This window comes from Ammospiza caudacuta, chromosome 1 (assembly GCF_027887145.1).
Source record: "Ammospiza caudacuta isolate bAmmCau1 chromosome 1, bAmmCau1.pri, whole genome shotgun sequence".
Classification (NCBI taxonomy): Eukaryota; Metazoa; Chordata; class Aves; order Passeriformes; family Passerellidae; genus Ammospiza; species Ammospiza caudacuta.
In genome coordinates this window covers 61,117,983-61,135,944 of record NC_080593.1, presented here as the reverse complement: position 1 = coordinate 61,135,944, position 17,962 = coordinate 61,117,983, and the positions used below count along the sequence as shown (strand labels likewise).

Below are 17,962 nucleotides of genomic sequence, written 5' to 3'. Positions count from 1 at the left end.
GTAGTTTTTAGCAGAAAACAGATCTGACTGGCTAAAATATCTGAGGAAAAAGTCATTAGTAGCTGGTCTGAGGCAAATAAAGTTTCTTTTTTTACTATTAGCCTGAGCTGATGGCTGAGACAGACATAGGGAGATACCAGAGAAAGATTTCAAGCAATTTCAGACTTTCAAAGGATGCGCTTTACAAGGCACTAAGTATTTTTTCACTAAGCATCTGGGAACTTTTTCTTCATCTACTTCTGAAGAGCTCCCAGAACAAAGACTCCTAACCCCATGTGAAGCTTTTGGTCACTACTGTATCAGAAACTGCAAAAGGAAATCAGATCCAAGCAAGTCTGATACTAGCAATCACAACTGGATACTTGAGTTTACACTTGGGCCTTATTTGTCCTTCCATGACCTTTTCAGAAAGCTCTGAAACAACACAAAATTTGTAATTAATCCATGGGTGTATTTTCTTTCAGTTTCAAGAAGTAGTTAAAACAGTTATATTTATTTATTTGAAATATCAACAGCATGGAATTTGAAGAAATAAACCTACTGAGAAAACTCAAAAAGAAAAAAGGGTCCTTTGAGAGTACTGGTGGTGTGCTTTGCTGTAATTTTGCACAGCAGATCATGGGAATATTTTATCAGATATTCTCTCATTTTAAGAGAAGATCAGAAGTTGGTAATACAGCTCAAGAGTTTTGAGTCCATAGGGCTTTTTATTCTCCAATTAGAAACAGAAATCTAGCACTGAACTTACATACAATAAGAGCATTAGAAAGAATACCTCAGAAGCTAACTAGAAATTCAAAGGCATGGGATTTGAAATGTATATTACAGCAATGTTTAAGTCAGAGTTTAACTTAACAGAAGAGATACGGAGCAAAATTACTAGATGGTTGTCAGTGAAGGGTCATTGTGAAAATGCAGTAAAACAATGAACATTTTACCACAAGTTTCTCCTTTTGTTTATTCACAATCAACACTTAACATCTTAAGTGAAAGCATGACTGATATTTATATCAGAAGTCACCAAAGTTTATCTGTTTTTAAACCAATTTTATTTCTAGGATTTGCACTTTTTCTGCCTCAAGCATTGCCAAGCAAATTGGAGAAAATGCCCTATCAGCCTGGCTTGTTACTGTCTAGAAGACATATCTCTAGTAAAATCCAAAATACAGCATATACCTTATTTTTCTTATGTAATTGGAGAAGATATTGCTGGAATTTTATTCTGAATGTCTGACTTGGTGAATACAGGTGAGGGTGACACAAGATTGAAGCCAATGCTGAGGGATGCATAGTTTGGTAAGGATGGACTACAAAAGGAGGAATAGAGATTTGGCAGTCCATAAATCCTGCAGGGCTGCAGAGAGTTGGCATTTACCTAAGAAAATACCTTGAAAGAAGTTGTGAAAGAAATGTAACAGCTGGGAGTGCAATTAATTGACAAACACTGAATGTTGTGAATGTTAAAAATAAAATGTGTAGAAATAGAATTTTCTTCCAGCTATGTAGACAATAATATTTTTTAATATGTGAGTAGCATTTTGTTTTCAGAATTGTTATAGTATAGTAATATTTTAAATTATTATTTTTACTTATTTTTTCTGTTTTTAAACTCATTTACTTTGGCATATAAGTGAATTGCATGAGGCTTCATTGTCTGAAGCGATCTTTTAAAACAAGGATCCTTTCAGACAAAACAGGGTCTCCCCTTTTGTTCTGTCTCAGAGCAAGATAATATTTTGTTACATCCTACAGTAATATATTGAAGATGCAAAGGCACAGCTATTAGCATTATTAAAACTGATAACTGCAGCTGGTTTAGCTCCTTCTATTTGGTATATGTTTTGCTCCCTTTCTCTGACAGTGTAAGAATTTACTTGGTGTAGCATTGCCCTTAGCTCTTCGTATAAACAAAACCACATTCTTTCTGTGTTGGTGTGCTTAGGTCTTGCTAGTGATTTTTTTTTAAGCCACCAGGTGTTTTGGACCAATTTACACTTTGATGAAAATTTGAGTACAGATACCAGGCTTGTTCACCACTGATGAAAAAAGTTACACAATCTAAAGAGAAATACATGGATGTTTGAAGGATAAGGTGACAAAATACCTAATATATAAGTAATGTAAATTTTGTACCTGTAACATTACATGAGGCTTACTGAAATTTTCTTTTTTTTTATATCCAAGGATTTTTGTATCATTTCCACAGAGTTACTCCAGTATAAATGATTTTATAATTTGGCTTTGAGAAGGATAGCAAAGAATGAATTAGCTTCAAACTGCCTTTCATTTCCCCTGTTACCTTAGCCCAGGCTGGATACATAATCAGGATTAGAAGGGAGGGAGCAGTTAACCTTGAACATTTACAGCAGAAGTAGAATGGCAACAGAAGTATAAATTATTATGAAATGCCCTCTGGGGATATCAGGCAGAACTCGTTACAGATAGGTTCTGCACCTGTAGCAGATACATGCAACAAATGCAAAACAGTTTCCATGCCAGCTCATTCCTAGTCAAACCAAGAGTTCACAAGATCCATAAATCATAGGTTCTGGATCTCTCCCACTTATTAGAAATGCAAAAGTTATGCAAAAAAGAAGCACAGAAAGGATGATACTGAAAGCTTATTTCAGAGTGGTGCTATATTTACTTGTTAGCACAAATGTATGATATCATGATATTTAAGTGACAAACATTACTTAGCCAAGTATTAAAATAAATATTATAATATTAATATTGAAATTAATTCCTAAAATGAATTTTTTTTTTAATTAAAAAAAAATAACATCTGCCTGAAACACCTGAATACCGAAATCTGGATCAAAAGCAAGTTTATTCTATGATCTTTCAGTATTGCTAAATAAGAAAAGAAATATATTTTCAAAATGCAGGGACATTTTCTAAAGGCAGCTTGAAAAGTTGTCACATATCACATGCCAAATTGTCAATTCTGCATAATGAAAACTTTTATACAAAACGTTGAGAATTTTCTTTAAAAAACAAAAGACAGCATCACAGCATAATCTAGAGGCAAAACTGAATGATAATACATACCAAAAAATCAAAGATCCTGCACTTAAGAGCTTCCACCATTTTATGAAAATAGTGATGCAAAAAGGCATTTAGAGTGATCAAGAAGGAGAAATCATGATAGATTTCCAGCAACTGTCTTAACAAACTTTAAACATATATTTGAAATAATCAAAACAGCATGTATTTAAAATTATTTTGTCACTCTCTTGGCCATTGGCATACTAAAAAACTAATTTTGCTCTTCTTAGAAGGCTTTCTGGTCAAACTCTTCTCTGTACACAGGCAATAGAGAAGTATTTCTTTCTTGAAACCTTAAAGTAATAATAAATGAAATAATGCTTTATGGACTACATAAGACTCGGTGAGAAATGAAGACTCTGAAGGTATTTATGATTCCTAATGATTGTCTCATGCTGGGGCCTTTACAAGTCTGACAAGAATAAACCTTTCCTTACACATCCTCAATCACTTATTTGTCTCTGCATATGGAATTTACAAACACATGCACATAATTGACTAACATCAGAGATTAGTTACAGGACAAACAACCTGCTAAATAGCCAGAAATATAACTGAATAGCCAGAACCAAAGTTCTGCACAGACAAGATGATTAATCTTAGGCCACTAACTTGTGAATGAAGTGCTTTCTGTTCAGTCCAAAAATTGCTCTGCCATGGGCTAGAATCAATTAATAAACTGGAAGCAATAGCTTAAATTCTCTTGGCCTCAGTGATCTGCAGTAACTTAGTTAGCCATGTGAGAATTCTGAATATATAGTTATTAATATTAATGCTTACCATTTTAAAGCTGTGAAATGTGCAGAATTGCAGTAACAACAGCCATGAAAGCACCTAGGACTGGCATAATTGTTACCCTGAAAGATTTGCAGGCTGTGTTTGCTTATTCCAGCATGTACATCATGGCGGAGCAGGCAGGAGACAGGCAGTACCACACACACCCCATAAACTGCCATAAACATAAAATATATAAACATAAACACATAAAACGTGGATGCAATGGCAATGTACCCTTGAGCAGAGTCATCCAGCCACACCCTGGGCATTATTACTAACTGTGCAGCCCTTCTCTTCTGTCTGGTACTTGTAGGACCTTATCTGGGTTACCATGCCCAGTTTTGGTCTTCTCATTACACTAGTCATTCTGAAGTGAGTCTATGAGAAAAGCTAAGATTGTGAAGGGGCTGGAGAACATGATATATAAGGAGAGGTTGAAAGCTCAGCCTGCACAGCTTAGAGTAGAAAAAGTTAAGAAGAAACTTTGTGGCTGAATAAGACTACTTAATGGCACAATACCAAGAAGATGGTGTGACAGGGTTCTTGGACGAGGGGAGAGAGGAGAATGTTGACTCCATGTTCAGAAGGCTTGATTTATTATTTTATGATATAGATATTAGATTTTAACTAACTAAAAAGAACAGAAGGAAAGGTTTCCTCAGAAGGCTAGCTAAGAATAGAATGGAATGAATAACAAAGGTTTGTGGCTTGGACAGAGAGTCTAAGTTATGTGGTCTGTGGTTGGCCATTAATTGTAAACATTCAAGATGGCCCAATCACAGACACACCTGATGCATTCCACAGTAGCAGATAACCATTGTTTACATTCTGTTTCTGAGGCCTCAGCTTCTCAGAAGGGAAAAAATCCTAAGAAAGGATTTTTAGTGAAAAGATGTCTGCCACAGATGGATGGTTTTGGCTGATCCTGTGTTTCCCAAGCTGGAACATGGGAAGTTTTGGGTACTTATTAGCAATTTGTTTATCACAAGATAAAGATTGTGACAGGTAGCCCAGAGAAGTTATGGAAACATTGTGCTGTCCTTGGAGGTGTTCAATCCTCCATTGCACATGGCCATGAACAACCTGATATTACATGTAAGGTCTTGGTCTAGGTGATGTCTAGACATCTCTTTCAATATAAATTACAATTCTGTGATTCTACTGGGGAACTGATTCTTATTCTAATACCAAGAACATTATAAGGATTAACAGAGTTAGAAAGCTAAATAAATATCTTTCCCCTTTCTGGAATTTCCACATGCGACCCTTTGAATACCTAGCAAAGTCCTGTCACATGCCCAGCATATTTTCCCCCTTCTATTCCTATAGAAGCCTTGTGCTTTCTGTGTAACTGTTGTTCCCATCTCCTGGTTCAACTTCAAAAGTTCTGTCAGAATCCAGATAGTACACTTGAAGTCAAAATTCTGCACAGAAATTTGTACTTGGAAAGAGCTGCCAGTGCTCCATAATCTTCACTCCAGCAGATAGGAGCATCCTTCATTGTAAGCTGTGTGTTGTGGTGCCTCCACAATGACCGTCTTCCCTTGGGTGAAGGTACAGCTCAGGAAACAGCAAAACTTCAGTCCAAAGTGCCTGGGTCATAGAAACAAACTTCATTTAGCAACAAGTATTGAGGAAAAAAAGAAAATAACTGTCTTTCTCCTGCTGTAGAAAGTCTTCTGTATTGGTAATGGTGTTAGGCCTTTTGCTCCCCCACAGCATCTAATTTCAGAGGAATACCAAGAGATAACATTCTACAGTAGGTCTATGAACACGCATATCTTCCAAACCAGCTTTTGCTGGTGGTGACTTGTCTATCAACCCTGTGAGGTAACACAGACTGGTTCATTACCCCGTTCATACAGAACGTCCCCTTCCAGGCAGCAATACTTGTCTCTGTTTAATGGCAGGAAACCATCACTGGCAGACGTGGAACCTCGGAAGCTGAATAATCACGGAATCACAGAACAGCTCAGGTTGGAAGGGACCACAGTATCCAACCTCCCTGTCCAAGCAGGGCCGCCCAGGGCACACCACTGCGTCCAGACGGTGCTTCAGTATCTCCATCGCGGGAGACTCCACAGCCTGTCTGAGCAACCGCACAGGAAAGAAGTTCTCCCTCGCGTTCAGGTGGAGCTTCCTGTGCACCAGCCGTGTCCTACAGCCGGGCAGCAGGGAGCAGAGCGCGGCTCGCCCGCTCAGCCCCTCCCTCCCGCCGTTCCCGCACTGCGGCTCCCCGAGGGCTCAGCGCTCCCTCGGGGCTTCGCGCGCCGCCCGCCCCGTGTTTACCTCGAGCCCCCGCCCCCCTCCGCCCCGCACGTCACCGGCGTGGCCGTGACGTCAGAAGGGCCGGGGCGGCGCCCGGCTGGGCGGCGGGGGGCGCCCCCAAGATGGCGGACCAGATCCCGCTGCGCCCGGTGCCGCGCAGCGCCCAGCGCAGGGCGGCCTATTACAGCAGCGCGGCCGCGGCGCAGCGGCACAGCAGGTACGGGCGGGGCCGGCGCGGCGGCCGCTGCCGCCCCCTTCCCCTCTCCTTCCCCTGTCCCCAGCTGCGGGCGGGGCGGCGTGCGCCCCTCGCCCAGTCCCGCTGCCCGGCGGGATCCGGGACCGCCCGCTCCGCGGGGAGGGCGGGAAGGGGCGGCGGCCCCGCCGCGGATGGCGGAGGGGGGTGTTGGCAGTCGTTGGCTCCCGCAGGCCTCCGCGGCGGTGGCCGCCTCTCCTGGGCCGCTGTTCCCGTGTCCCGGCGGCAGGGCCGGGGCCGGGACGGGCTGGGGTGGCGGCGGGAGGATGCTCAGGGCGCCCTCGGCCCCGCTGCTCCCGGCGCCAGCCCCTCTCCCGCGGGTGCGGCCTTCGCTCGCCCGGCCCCACCGCCCGCAACTCCGCGCAAGTCGGGTCCCTTGGCAGGAGTTCGCCGAGGAGAGGGATGCTCGCGGCGGGGGGCTTCTTTGGGCGTCCTTGGTAAATGTGCTGCGAGCTAGTTGTTGGGGTTAGCACGGACACCATTCCTGAGTGTGGCCATTAAAATGTTTCTTTCCTTTTTTGGTTCTTGTAGAGCATTGTTTGTGGGTAGAAGGACTGGACGGAGCAGTTGTAGGATCTGAAGCAAATGGACTTGCTAAGAATAGATAGTTGGTGCTCTTTTTCTAGTTGAAATACAGTGATAAGTCTGTTTCATAATGAATAAAATGTGATAAATCTGTTTCATAATGAATTAAATGTATTTACTTTGTCTGGATGCGATAACCAACAAAAAAGGTCGTTTAAAGCTGTGCAAAATAGGTTAGGCTTACATTATGTTGTCTTGATTCTTAAACTAGATAAAGGGTTTTTTTAATGAACATTCACAAGTTTGTAGGACAGTCTGCCATAGTGTTAGCTTTCCCCATTATACTAATACTTGAATGTCTGACAACTTGTTGTAGGTTTGTCCTCTGTCTTGAGGTAGGGCAGTATCATCCTCATTAACCCTATACCTTAGAGAATTGAATCAGAGAATGCTCTTACTGAAATTTGCTTCTCAGTAGGTGTTGGGCTTGGGAATAAAGAGGAGGATTTGGTAGGCAAAAATTTAGTCCAGACTATCAAAGGTACTGGGAGTTCTGTAGGTTAACCAAGAGTGTTCTGGTGATGCTGTAGATGGGATGGCTTGAGTCCATAAGTCAGATGGTTACACAGGTTAGTTGAAGGTGTGTGTGCAGGTGTCATTGTGGTTCTTTAGACAAACTGTTTAATTGTGGCTCTTTATAAGCAGATCTGGCAAACTGTAGGAACTAGCAAGGAACTACCAACTCGTTACAGATTTGCTTCTTGCCCTCTGTCTTTGATCAACATTGCCCTCCAAAGATTGTGGGTTATATTCCTTCCAGTTTAGATGACATCTGTCAGAGTTAGGGTCTTTTATAATCTGTGTATTTAACATATCGATCCTCCATAAAAGTGATTATCTGTGTTTTTAGTTACTTTTGTGCAGCTTCTTGTAGGTATATAAAAGCTTTAAAAATTGACAGGCTCATTTATTGTGTTTCTTCATTTTTGATCACTTGATTAATTAATTGCTTATCTGAGCTCTGAGAATCAGAATACTTACACCAGCCTCTTCATTCACTTTATGGTTTTATTTTTCTCAATGTGGGTTGAGTAAGTTGGTCATTCTCCTTCAAGAATACCTTACTTTGGATTTGTGAGAGCACCTCTGGAAGGTGTCCTGTGGACCTGCAGTAAAGGCATGGCAATGCTTGTGTGGAGTCTACCACAGCTGTCTTGTGTAGAGTCCAAGGGCAAATACAGCAGTGCAAATAGTGGAATTACAACTTGTCTTGTGGCTCTAAACTTGTAATTGAACTACAGCTTCTATGTCTTTATGAATGATTCATCCTGCTTTTCCAATCTTTATCTTCAGCACAGACTCTGAAGAAGCGTTGCATTCCTGTGGAAACTGCAGCAAAGGTCCTGATGTCAGATACTTATGAGAGTGTTGAAGTGAAGTCACTGAGGTCTCTGATATGCAGAAACCTATCATGTGCATGTATGCTTGAGGATTTTGCCTAAAAGGGTGTAATAAATATCTCTGAAGATGTCTAGAAACAAACACCTATTAAAACATACTGGAGTTGGCATGTTGGGTTTAATCCAGTGCTGTTGTTTCTGGACTTCAAGACTTTTTGACTTGGTGTGATTTATTTTTTCAGTGAAGAATTTACAGTGTCTTGGAAGTCTTATACACACATCCTTAACTTTAGTGTGGTAGTGTTTTTAACTCCAGTTAATTGTCCTGCTGCTGTGCAACCTCAGTTAGTACAACTCATCAGTTGCTAACCCTTATTGGCCTTGCAGCTACTTTGTAGAATGACTTCTTTTGCTTGAGCTAAGCAGTCTGTAGGACTCTTTGCCAGTGTTTGTGTAGCTCACTTTGCAGTGAGGACAAAGATTATCATACTCGTTGTTTGTCACACTCACTGTTTGTCTGCAGTGCACGTTGTGCTTTTGGGAGTATGTTTTCCCGTACATATCTAAAGAAACTTCAATAATATGCACACTTCTGTATAAAATTGTAGCCAGCTAAGAATCATTAAATGTCCTGCAATGTACTTTTATATATAAATAAACATGAGAAGATGAAGTGTTTTTATATATTTATACTGTATGTGTTAAGGCCTGTTAAAAATATATTAAAAATACATATTAAATATTACCTATGGTTCAATGAACACATGCATCCTGTTCTGCTTTTATTTCTGATGTTTAAGCACAACTTATTACTTTTGCAGTAGAAATTCAGTTTTTACATTTTCTCTCATATTTCCCTACCTCAGATGGACAGAGAACTATTCATGTGTTGCCATCAACAATCAGGGAAATCTGTCTTGGAGGAAAAAGTTGTTCACCTTAAAATGAATTTGAAAAATCCTTGCTATTGTTTAGTATATTCAATTTGCGTAGTTGTAAAAAGGCTTGGGGGAAAAAACTGATTGGTTCAGCACTTGTTTCAGCACCTTGTCCGTCAGCTTGAAGGTTGTTATCTACAGGAAAATAATTGCTGCTTTTTGTTTACATGGTGAGGGAGAGAGAGGAGCAGAGAACATTCAGGTTCACCTGAAATGTGCATTGAGGCTTATTCTCATCTGTTTGACTTGTGTTTGTCATCATCAACCACAGAGTAATCAACTGCTGACCACAGGAAGGAAGTTGACTGTGCTGTCATGTGAGGTCGGTGGCAGGAAAACAAGAAGCCTGGTGGAATTTTGAAGCTGATAAAGAACTAAACAGTAGTCAACTATCATTTATCCATAAACAAAATACCTGGTTTATTCAGGTGTTCTATGCTTGCTGCTGTCAGTGAGTGATTGTATTTGGCCTAATAGGGCTGAGGCAAGAGGTATTGGGACTCCTGGGCTGGTACCAGACAATCACATCTTTCCAGCTCTCCTTTATGTGACATAAATTCACTTGCACTCCAGATATTCATAAAAGAAATCTGTCCTTGTTCATGGTGTGAACAGTAGTGTGTTTATGAATGACACAACTGGATATATTAAGTGGTCGTTGTAGGGCAAGTTGTGGAACAGGTCAACTCTGTTGCTTGTCTCTGCAGTTTGCCACTGATGGACCAACTCTGTTTTGAGGCAACTGACTGTACTGCTATTTGGGAATTCTTTTATGTCATTAGCAAATTAGAAACTTGCACATGAAGGAAAAATGAACCAAGTAATAGGATAATGTGTCTTTTGTGCAGGTAAATGTAGAATACTTGTTGCTTAACAGTTTGTGAACTGTAACTTATTTAATGTGAAGTATGTATAATAGAAAAAAATGAAATCTCTTCCCGACAAAAGGGAATGGAAGTCTGCAGAACTTGAAATTCAATGAAAATTCGCATGATTCCCTGATACTTACAAATTTCAAAACCAGTTTTTGTAGTACACAAAAAAATAAGATTATTTAATGTAGTAATACTGTTCTAGTGCTTTTGAATTGAATGAAAGCTGTTCCCAGCAATCTTGTAGTCCTTATGGTTATGATTTCTCAGAGTGTTTGGCTAGGTTCCACATTGAACCACCAAAAAAGAGATAAAAATGTCAATAGATAATAGTCAAGGCAGGTACTGTAATGCTGTGGAATTTTTAATTTCTGACAGTCTGTTATGAACTCGGTTAAAATACCTTTATTTTCCTACTGCCTTTCAGTTATTTGTTAGAGTTGTGTCCTAATTCTAAATGACATGATTTATGCAGTCTAGATGTTATTCTTTGTAGTCCAGTAGATTTTGATATTTCATGTATAATAACTAAGAATAATGTCTCCAAATAACCAAAAATATTATTTGGTAAGACCATGTAACAATCAGAGCTTTTAGGACCTAACATCTCCTGTAGAATGCTGTTCACAGAAAGTTCATGACTTATATTGCTATAAGTGCAGGTCTGGAAATCCTTTCAAAATGTCCATAATTGTTCAAACCCCCCAAGAATTAATACATATTAGTGGAGTTTACCCATTGAATGGGCTATATGCAGTGATATTTGGTACTTTGTACAGTTTTGTGAAACGCTCCTAGTTTCTATGAATCTCCTTCCCTGGGTATTTCTGAATGTTTAGAACAAAAGTTCTTACAGTATCTGGCCAGAGTTATACAGATTTCAATTTCATCTTCTCCCCAAAACACCTGTTAATTGAATGGCTCTACATATTTCATCCTGAAAATGAGCTTGAAAATGATGGATGAGGCTGAATGGCTGACAATATTGGCATTAATTTGAATTTTAATATAGTTTCTGTGATAAAAAATTCCAAAGATCAAACTGAATTTGCTTTTGAACATCTGTCTTTTAAAACTGATTTTGCAAACTTCTTCCAACATCTGTTGTTTGACCAGAAGCAGTAACTTGTTAAATCCAGAAACTATAAATATCTATGGTTTTGCTGGGGTTTTTTGTTTGGTTGGTTTTGGTATTTGTTTCTTTGTTTTTGGTTTTGGGGGTTTTTTTTGTAGAAATAGCATTGTTAATGCTATTCATTCTGCTACTCTGGACATGATCACAGAAACTCCTGGAAGTTAAGCAGCTGTGGGAGTGTGTGGGAGTGGGTCCTGCTTATTAATTCTCCATATGTGTACTGGCGCACCTGCACTTCCTTGTGGATAAAACTCCTAACATCATCCTGGTTCCTGTGGTGCTTCCTTTACTCTGTGACAAGCAAACAGAAATGGCAGCAAATGGATGCACCATTACAGATGAGTCTGCTGTCTCTGTAGGACAGAAATCTTTGCTGGAGGTAGCAACTCAAAGTGAGATGTATCAGTAGTTACTGTGATGCCAAAAGCTGCAAATGTTGCAGGTTGCTCTGATACTTGCTAGAAATGTCATGAACCTTGAACAACTAAATATGTTGTTCCTGGGAAGTGTTTCAGGCTGCAGGTGCTGATATGTAGATGTTTTAGTGTATTGGGAATGAGAACACATTAAATTACACAGCTGTATGTTATGCTGATGTATTTGAATATATATATTCATTACAATACACCTGTCTTCTGTTTCAGCATAAGGAGGAAAGGATCAAATGCTGTATAAAGAAGTCTCTCTAGAATAGTCCTTAGGAGAGTTGTCTGTACTTTCATGCCATTCTTGCAAAGTGGATCAATCATGTATGTCCTTTGTTCTTTTCCAGGAGAACTCTCACCCCTCCCTTTTTTATAGACTTGACCTGAAATTCAAAGTGTTTGTCTCTTTTTAATTAAAAAAAAATTCAACATTGATGTACCGTCTTGCAGGACATACTGCTCTTTGTTTATTAGCTTTTCCTGGGTTGTGATTTTGGACAGAGGTTCATTATTACAGCGATCTGAGGAGGTCGCTTGGGGTGAGAGAGAAGGACGAGAATCTTGTTTTTTGATCAGAAGGCTGGATTTATTGATATATGATATATAATACATTATAACTATACTAAATAGAATAAGAAGAGAGAAGTTGCAGAGGCTTGCTAAGCTAAACTAAGAATAGAATTAATCTAAAACAAAGTTCTGTGTCCCGGGACTCTGTCTCCAGCTTGCTCCTGTGATTGGCCCTTAATTATAAACACATAGAACATGAACCAATCACAGGTGCATCTTATTGCATTCTACAGCAGCTGATAACAATTGTTTACATTCTTCTTCTGCTTCCCAGAAGATGCAGAAATCTGAAAGAAAGGATTTCTGTGAAAAATGTCTGCGACAGTTCATCCCTGTCATTTTTAACTATGCCACTCAGTGACTTTTAGGCTTAGTCTTAGATCTCATCTCTGAATTTTGATTCTTCCAACAAGGCTGTTTGTGTGGCAGCTTTGTACTTGGGGTGCTGTATTTGTGTAACAGTGGTTGAGTTGGGTCTGTTTTCAAGATCTCAAGTTATGGAGAAACTAGTTCTCTAGTTTTTAGAAAAAAGCAGTAGTTCATGTATTCCCATTCCTGGACTTTTTGTTTGTTTGCTTGGATTTTTTTATGTGTTTTTTTTTTTTTTTCCTCTGCTAAAGACTGTATTTATAGGCTAATCCTGCTGGTTGGAACTGACACCTTATTTAGGATAGGTGCAGATTCTGAAACTTATGCCTGGAACAAAGGTCCTAGGAGTTTGATATATAAGTCTTGAAAAATAGTGTCGCTGTATGTGAATATTTTCAGACCTTTTATGCAGTGTGTGTTGTCATTGTTAGGTTCTGGGGCTTTTACTTTTCAGAGCAAAGTTTAATGATTTAGTGATGCAGGTAACCATATGGCATGCATATTAAGTTATTGACGTTAGCAACTGTAAAATAATTTTACGAACAATAAGATTTTCATTGGCGCCATACCTGAGAAGCAGTTTGTCATATTTTATCTGCAGACACAAATTTAGATGACATACAAACCTTAGGTGATTTTGGTAAAAAAGTGATTTTTAATTGCAGTTCTTTAATTTGATATTATGTAAACTGTGCATTTGGAAAGTGTTGTCTTTATGTTTTTCTGTTCACTAGTAATGGTCTTTCATACCAAGATAGGTTTACAGAAAGTCATAAATTTTGGCGCAGTTATTCTTACAGTAACTATCCTGATCTGAAGTGTTTTAATCATTGGGCAGAAAAAAAGTTTGAGAACTTCAAATAACTATTTTAGGTGTTACTATTGTTTGCAGAAGCACAAGTGACTGCATGTTTAAGCTATTATTTTTGCATGCCTTCCTGTTTTGTACCTATAGTATCTAAATACAGTGATTTGTATTGCTTGGGCATGCTAAGAAGAGAGAGGGATAACAATTGATTGGGCTACAATGTCAATAACAATACCCAGTGACAGTGATAAAATGGCCCTGTTGTTCTGATCAATGACATACCCTACTAATTAAAAAAGGGTTCTGCTGAATGTAGATGATGTTTCCTGAGGTCCTACTGTGTACTTAGGTATTTCTGGTATCTATTTGTTAAATACAAGAGACTCACTCATCTTGTCATGGGTTGAAAAAGGTCTTGTGTTAAGGTATGCATAGCGCTTTGTAAGGTGAGCAAGGGGTAATAAGGATGGGTGCCTTTTATCATGGAGGCTCCATTACATGTCTTCTCAATTTGCTTCTTCTCTATGTGGTTCTAGTAAGAAAGAGTGATGTAGGAGAAAGAGAAGGCAAATACCATTCAGAATATTTGATTTTTCTCTGGTGGAACCTGTTGTTTTAGTATCTGTTTTAAGCAATTTTTTAAAAGCTACTGATGGAAGGGAGCTGCTGTGGTAATAAGTTTCTATTATGCTTGTAGACCTTTATCTGAACAGATGTAAGGGATTTTCCCTTAGTTCTGCAAGGCTGAAGATATCAGGTTTTTGTTTGTTTGGGTTGTTTTTTTTGTTTAGCTTGGTTTTTTGTTTGTTTGCTTTTGTGGTGGGGGTTTTTTGTTGTTGTTTCTTGGTTGGTTGTTGTTGTTGTTTAATTTTGTAGTAGTAGTAGTAGTTCAACAATGCTGCCTTGTGGTTTTCCCTATTATCTCTCTGTATCATTTGGGGCAGGAAGGCAAAGATTTATTTGGTCTTATTGCAGAGTTTGGTCTTACTCATCTCAGTGACACCGTGATAAACTTGCCTGCATGCAGTAGAAGTACTTTTTCCTTATATTTTGTTGTTCAGTGGATAAACATGCACTATGGCAAGAATATTGTACTGTTTTTAAAAGAGCCTGGATGTAAATGTTCTGCTCTACAAATATCCAGCATCCTTAAAAGCTGTTAGTATTAATTGTGGTTACTCCATAAAAATTTGTAATAGTAGTATTTTGTGTGAGTGTCTGATTCTTTTTTTTCAGGTCAGGACCTGTGTTCAGAGACTTCCCAAGAAACACAGATTAGGGTGTTATACTCGCATTAGAGGCACAGCTGAAGCTGAATATGAACATAGAACAGCAAGTTCTAATCAATTTTAAAAACTTTAGAAATACCTTTTCTGTGTTTTTTGGGAAGAGGTCAAAGAAAATTCTTTAAATTTCATGCATTTAGCTGTAGAAGATTTTTCCGTTTTCAACTTCTCTTGTAATATATGAATAGCACGATTGCTTTGTAGATTAACAGAATTTACTGCTGTGTGAAGCATAGAGGTGTTTGAAATTCGAATAAAAATGTAATTTTTAATTCTTAGAAATGCAGGGTAATATTTGAGGAAAATAATTATTTGTAACTTGATTTTTCTTGGGTAACTTTCTAGCAAAGCAATTTGTTTTATGGATACAGTGGTTATTTGTTTAAGAAGAGTTATATGAAACTACGTTGTTTAGCTATAAACATGGTTATGAATGAATGTGCCTTGCTAAATAAAATCTGTGCAGCTGCAGTTTCCTGGGAATTTTTTCTTCATTATAGGATGTGATCTGGGCAGTTTTGTCAGTGATACAGGCAGTCTACAGCAGTTGTTGATTTGGTGGTTCATCCTTTAAGAAACAATTTTTGCTCTTCATATGGAAATGCCTGTCACTTTCTTCATTTTTTTTTACTGATGCTTCTCTACAATTTGGCAGATTCCTCCATTATCCTCGGACTGGGAAAGTGTTCACATAGGTTGGAGGTAGAGCAGGATAGGGTATGAGTGACAGAGATTGCGCAGGTCACTCGTCCTGTGCCCGTGATGGGAAGCAGAGGGAGTCCTGTGGCAGCCACTCAGCCAAATCACCAGCTCTCAGCAGGATGTAACATGGTCACAGCATTGGGTGGCAGTAGCTCAGCTAGTGTTTCTCAGCTTTTTTGCTCAAGACTTTCTGCTGCAGCCTCTCTTCCATGCTACTCTGCATCCCACAGCCATCTCCTGGTTCCAATTCATTCATAGACTCATGACCATGCATTCCTTTTTTCCTCCCTCACTAGGTTTGAGAAATACTGCTTTAAAGCATCAACTTTGTTTTCCTTCTTGTGGATGATCATCTATAGCAAAACTGATAGGTGATGAGGAACAGATATTTATGCAGGATCTGACACAGTGCTTATATTCCTGCCCGAGTCTTTTGATCAAGCAGATAAAACAACCCTCTTCATAAATACTGCTTCTACATTTGTTGAGTGAGTAAAACCAGAAAAGCATGCAGTCACAATTGCCCTGTGTCTTGCACCTTCCTGCTGCACCCTTGGATATTGCTCCTTTAGAGTAATGGAAAGCTGGCAGAAAACATAGAAATTATTATGGACCTGAATAGGTAACCAAGGTAGATTTAAATAACTTAAAATGTCTTTCATTACACATTATGGTACCTATGAAACTCTGCATCTGCATCTCCTCTGGCAAACAGCCATCAAAGTGGAATGACGTAAGTACATGTGACTTGAGGCATCATTTTCACAGCAGATATTTATATCAAAATTTCACTTAAAAGTATTTATTGTACATGACTTTGTTTATCTGTTCAATGAGATTCCTAATAGTAGTCAGATTTTGTGGAAAGTTGTTTAATATTAATGTTCCTTTTTTCTTAGGAAACCATATTTTGTCAAGATAGTTTTCTTCATACCTGATTTAGTAGCAGTCGTGCTGAGAGTTTTGATGTCTCCACTCTGGCTTCTTTATTCATGTTGCTTTCAGTGCTTCCCTGTTTTAATACAAGTTTCTAGGATTATACTTAATTGATTTGTCACTCAAGGAAAATCAGCACTTCAAGCAATTAAGTGCAGCAAAATACTAGGTAACAAAGACACAAAGATTTTTGTTCTCATCCTAGTTATGAAAAATCCATTATTCATTATCTTACTGGTTTTAAATACTGAAGTACAATTTTCCAACACAATAGCAAAATTGCTTTTGAAACAGAATAAATTGCTTGCCAGTTCGCAGGCTGTATTTTGAAGTCAGGCTTACCAAACATGATGGTGCTTATGCTCATTATCTTCACTACTTGGTGAAGCTCCATATTTGAAAGTGCAAATGTGGATATCAATTGTAGGGAAAAAAAACCCCTTGTCTTGTCTTTAATATAATGGTAAACAAATCTTAAAGAAATTATGATTAGAAGATCAATGTATTCCACAAATATTACCACATTAACAAAATAGATTTTAACATTAGGCATATCTATGAATTTTTCTCCATCAAATCTCTCCCATGATTCTCTTGCATTCATGTGTTTCTTCATGAAAGATTTTACTCTGTTTACTGTGTTACTGTTGTTTATAAGAGATACTATTTTCCAAGCCAGACACTTGTTAACTTTGTAGGAACTAAAACGGATGTGTTACTTTGTGATATCTTGTACTCTCAATTTCAGCTGTCAGACTGTGATCGCACTGGGTGGTGTTAAAATACATCATTAATTAGTTGTCCAAGAGCAAAACACAAAGCTACATAAAGCTCTCTATTAAAACCATGATAATGTAATTTACAAATTTAATTAGAAAAGATTGTAAAAGCATTGGACAGGAGTATGTTTAAACACAGGCCTGTCTTATTGGAAGTCTAAGAATAAAGTAATATCTTGAGTTTTTACTACGCAGTGGTTTTATTACCTAGTGTTGATCTGAGAGATCAATGTAATTTGGTATAATATGGATCTTAACCTGTAATAACTGCTGTGTTTTGTGAAGAGATTTTTTTGTATAATGTTTTTCTTAATGTCCATTATTAATAATAATAATAGAAAATATATTTCTAAATTGTCATATTAAACTAAACAACAGATGCAGCTTTTTGCAAACATCATTGTGAAGACCAAGTTTTCTCATGTTTGTTTTTAAACTTTTTTTTTTAAGTACATGCTCTTAACAATAATTTGGAAAGCATTTTCCATGCTATATTCTCACATAACTTTCTGGAAACTCCTAGCTTTTAATATTAGCACAGTGTATTTTATTGTGAAACTTTGGTTGTGTTTTCTGCAGTGTGGCAGTGCTTTTACACTGTTTGAAACATTGATGAAGATTTCTTGTCATAAAGCCTAATGTACTAAAGGCTCCAATACTCACTTGACTTGCAATGGTGTACAGGAGATGTTTGTTTATTATTACTCCTAGTTATGCAATATTTTCTAATGTGGTCTGAACACATCCCTTAATGGTGTTCCATGCCAAGTGATTCCAAGGCAGTGCAGAAATCTGGGCATCACCTGCCAAAGAAAAGAGGGAGTGTCTAACTCTTGTTCCCTTTCCCTATTAGAGTTTACTTTTTAACTGT

The 17,962-nt window shown here is 38.4% G+C and overlaps 1 protein-coding gene across 2 annotated transcripts in view; it reads left to right on the top strand.

The window, feature by feature from the left end:
* Positions 1-6,200: 6,200 nt before the first annotated feature.
* The window catches only part of ATP9B (ATPase phospholipid transporting 9B (putative)), a 154,092-nt gene continuing 142,330 nt past the window's right edge, over positions 6,201-17,962 (top strand). For both annotated transcript variants that reach the window (XM_058820428.1, XM_058820422.1), the window contains exon 1: positions 6,201-6,310. In XM_058820428.1, coding sequence (XP_058676411.1) covers positions 6,216-6,310 — 95 coding nt within the window. In that variant the 5' untranslated portion in view covers positions 6,201-6,215. The remainder of the gene's footprint in view (positions 6,311-17,962) is intronic.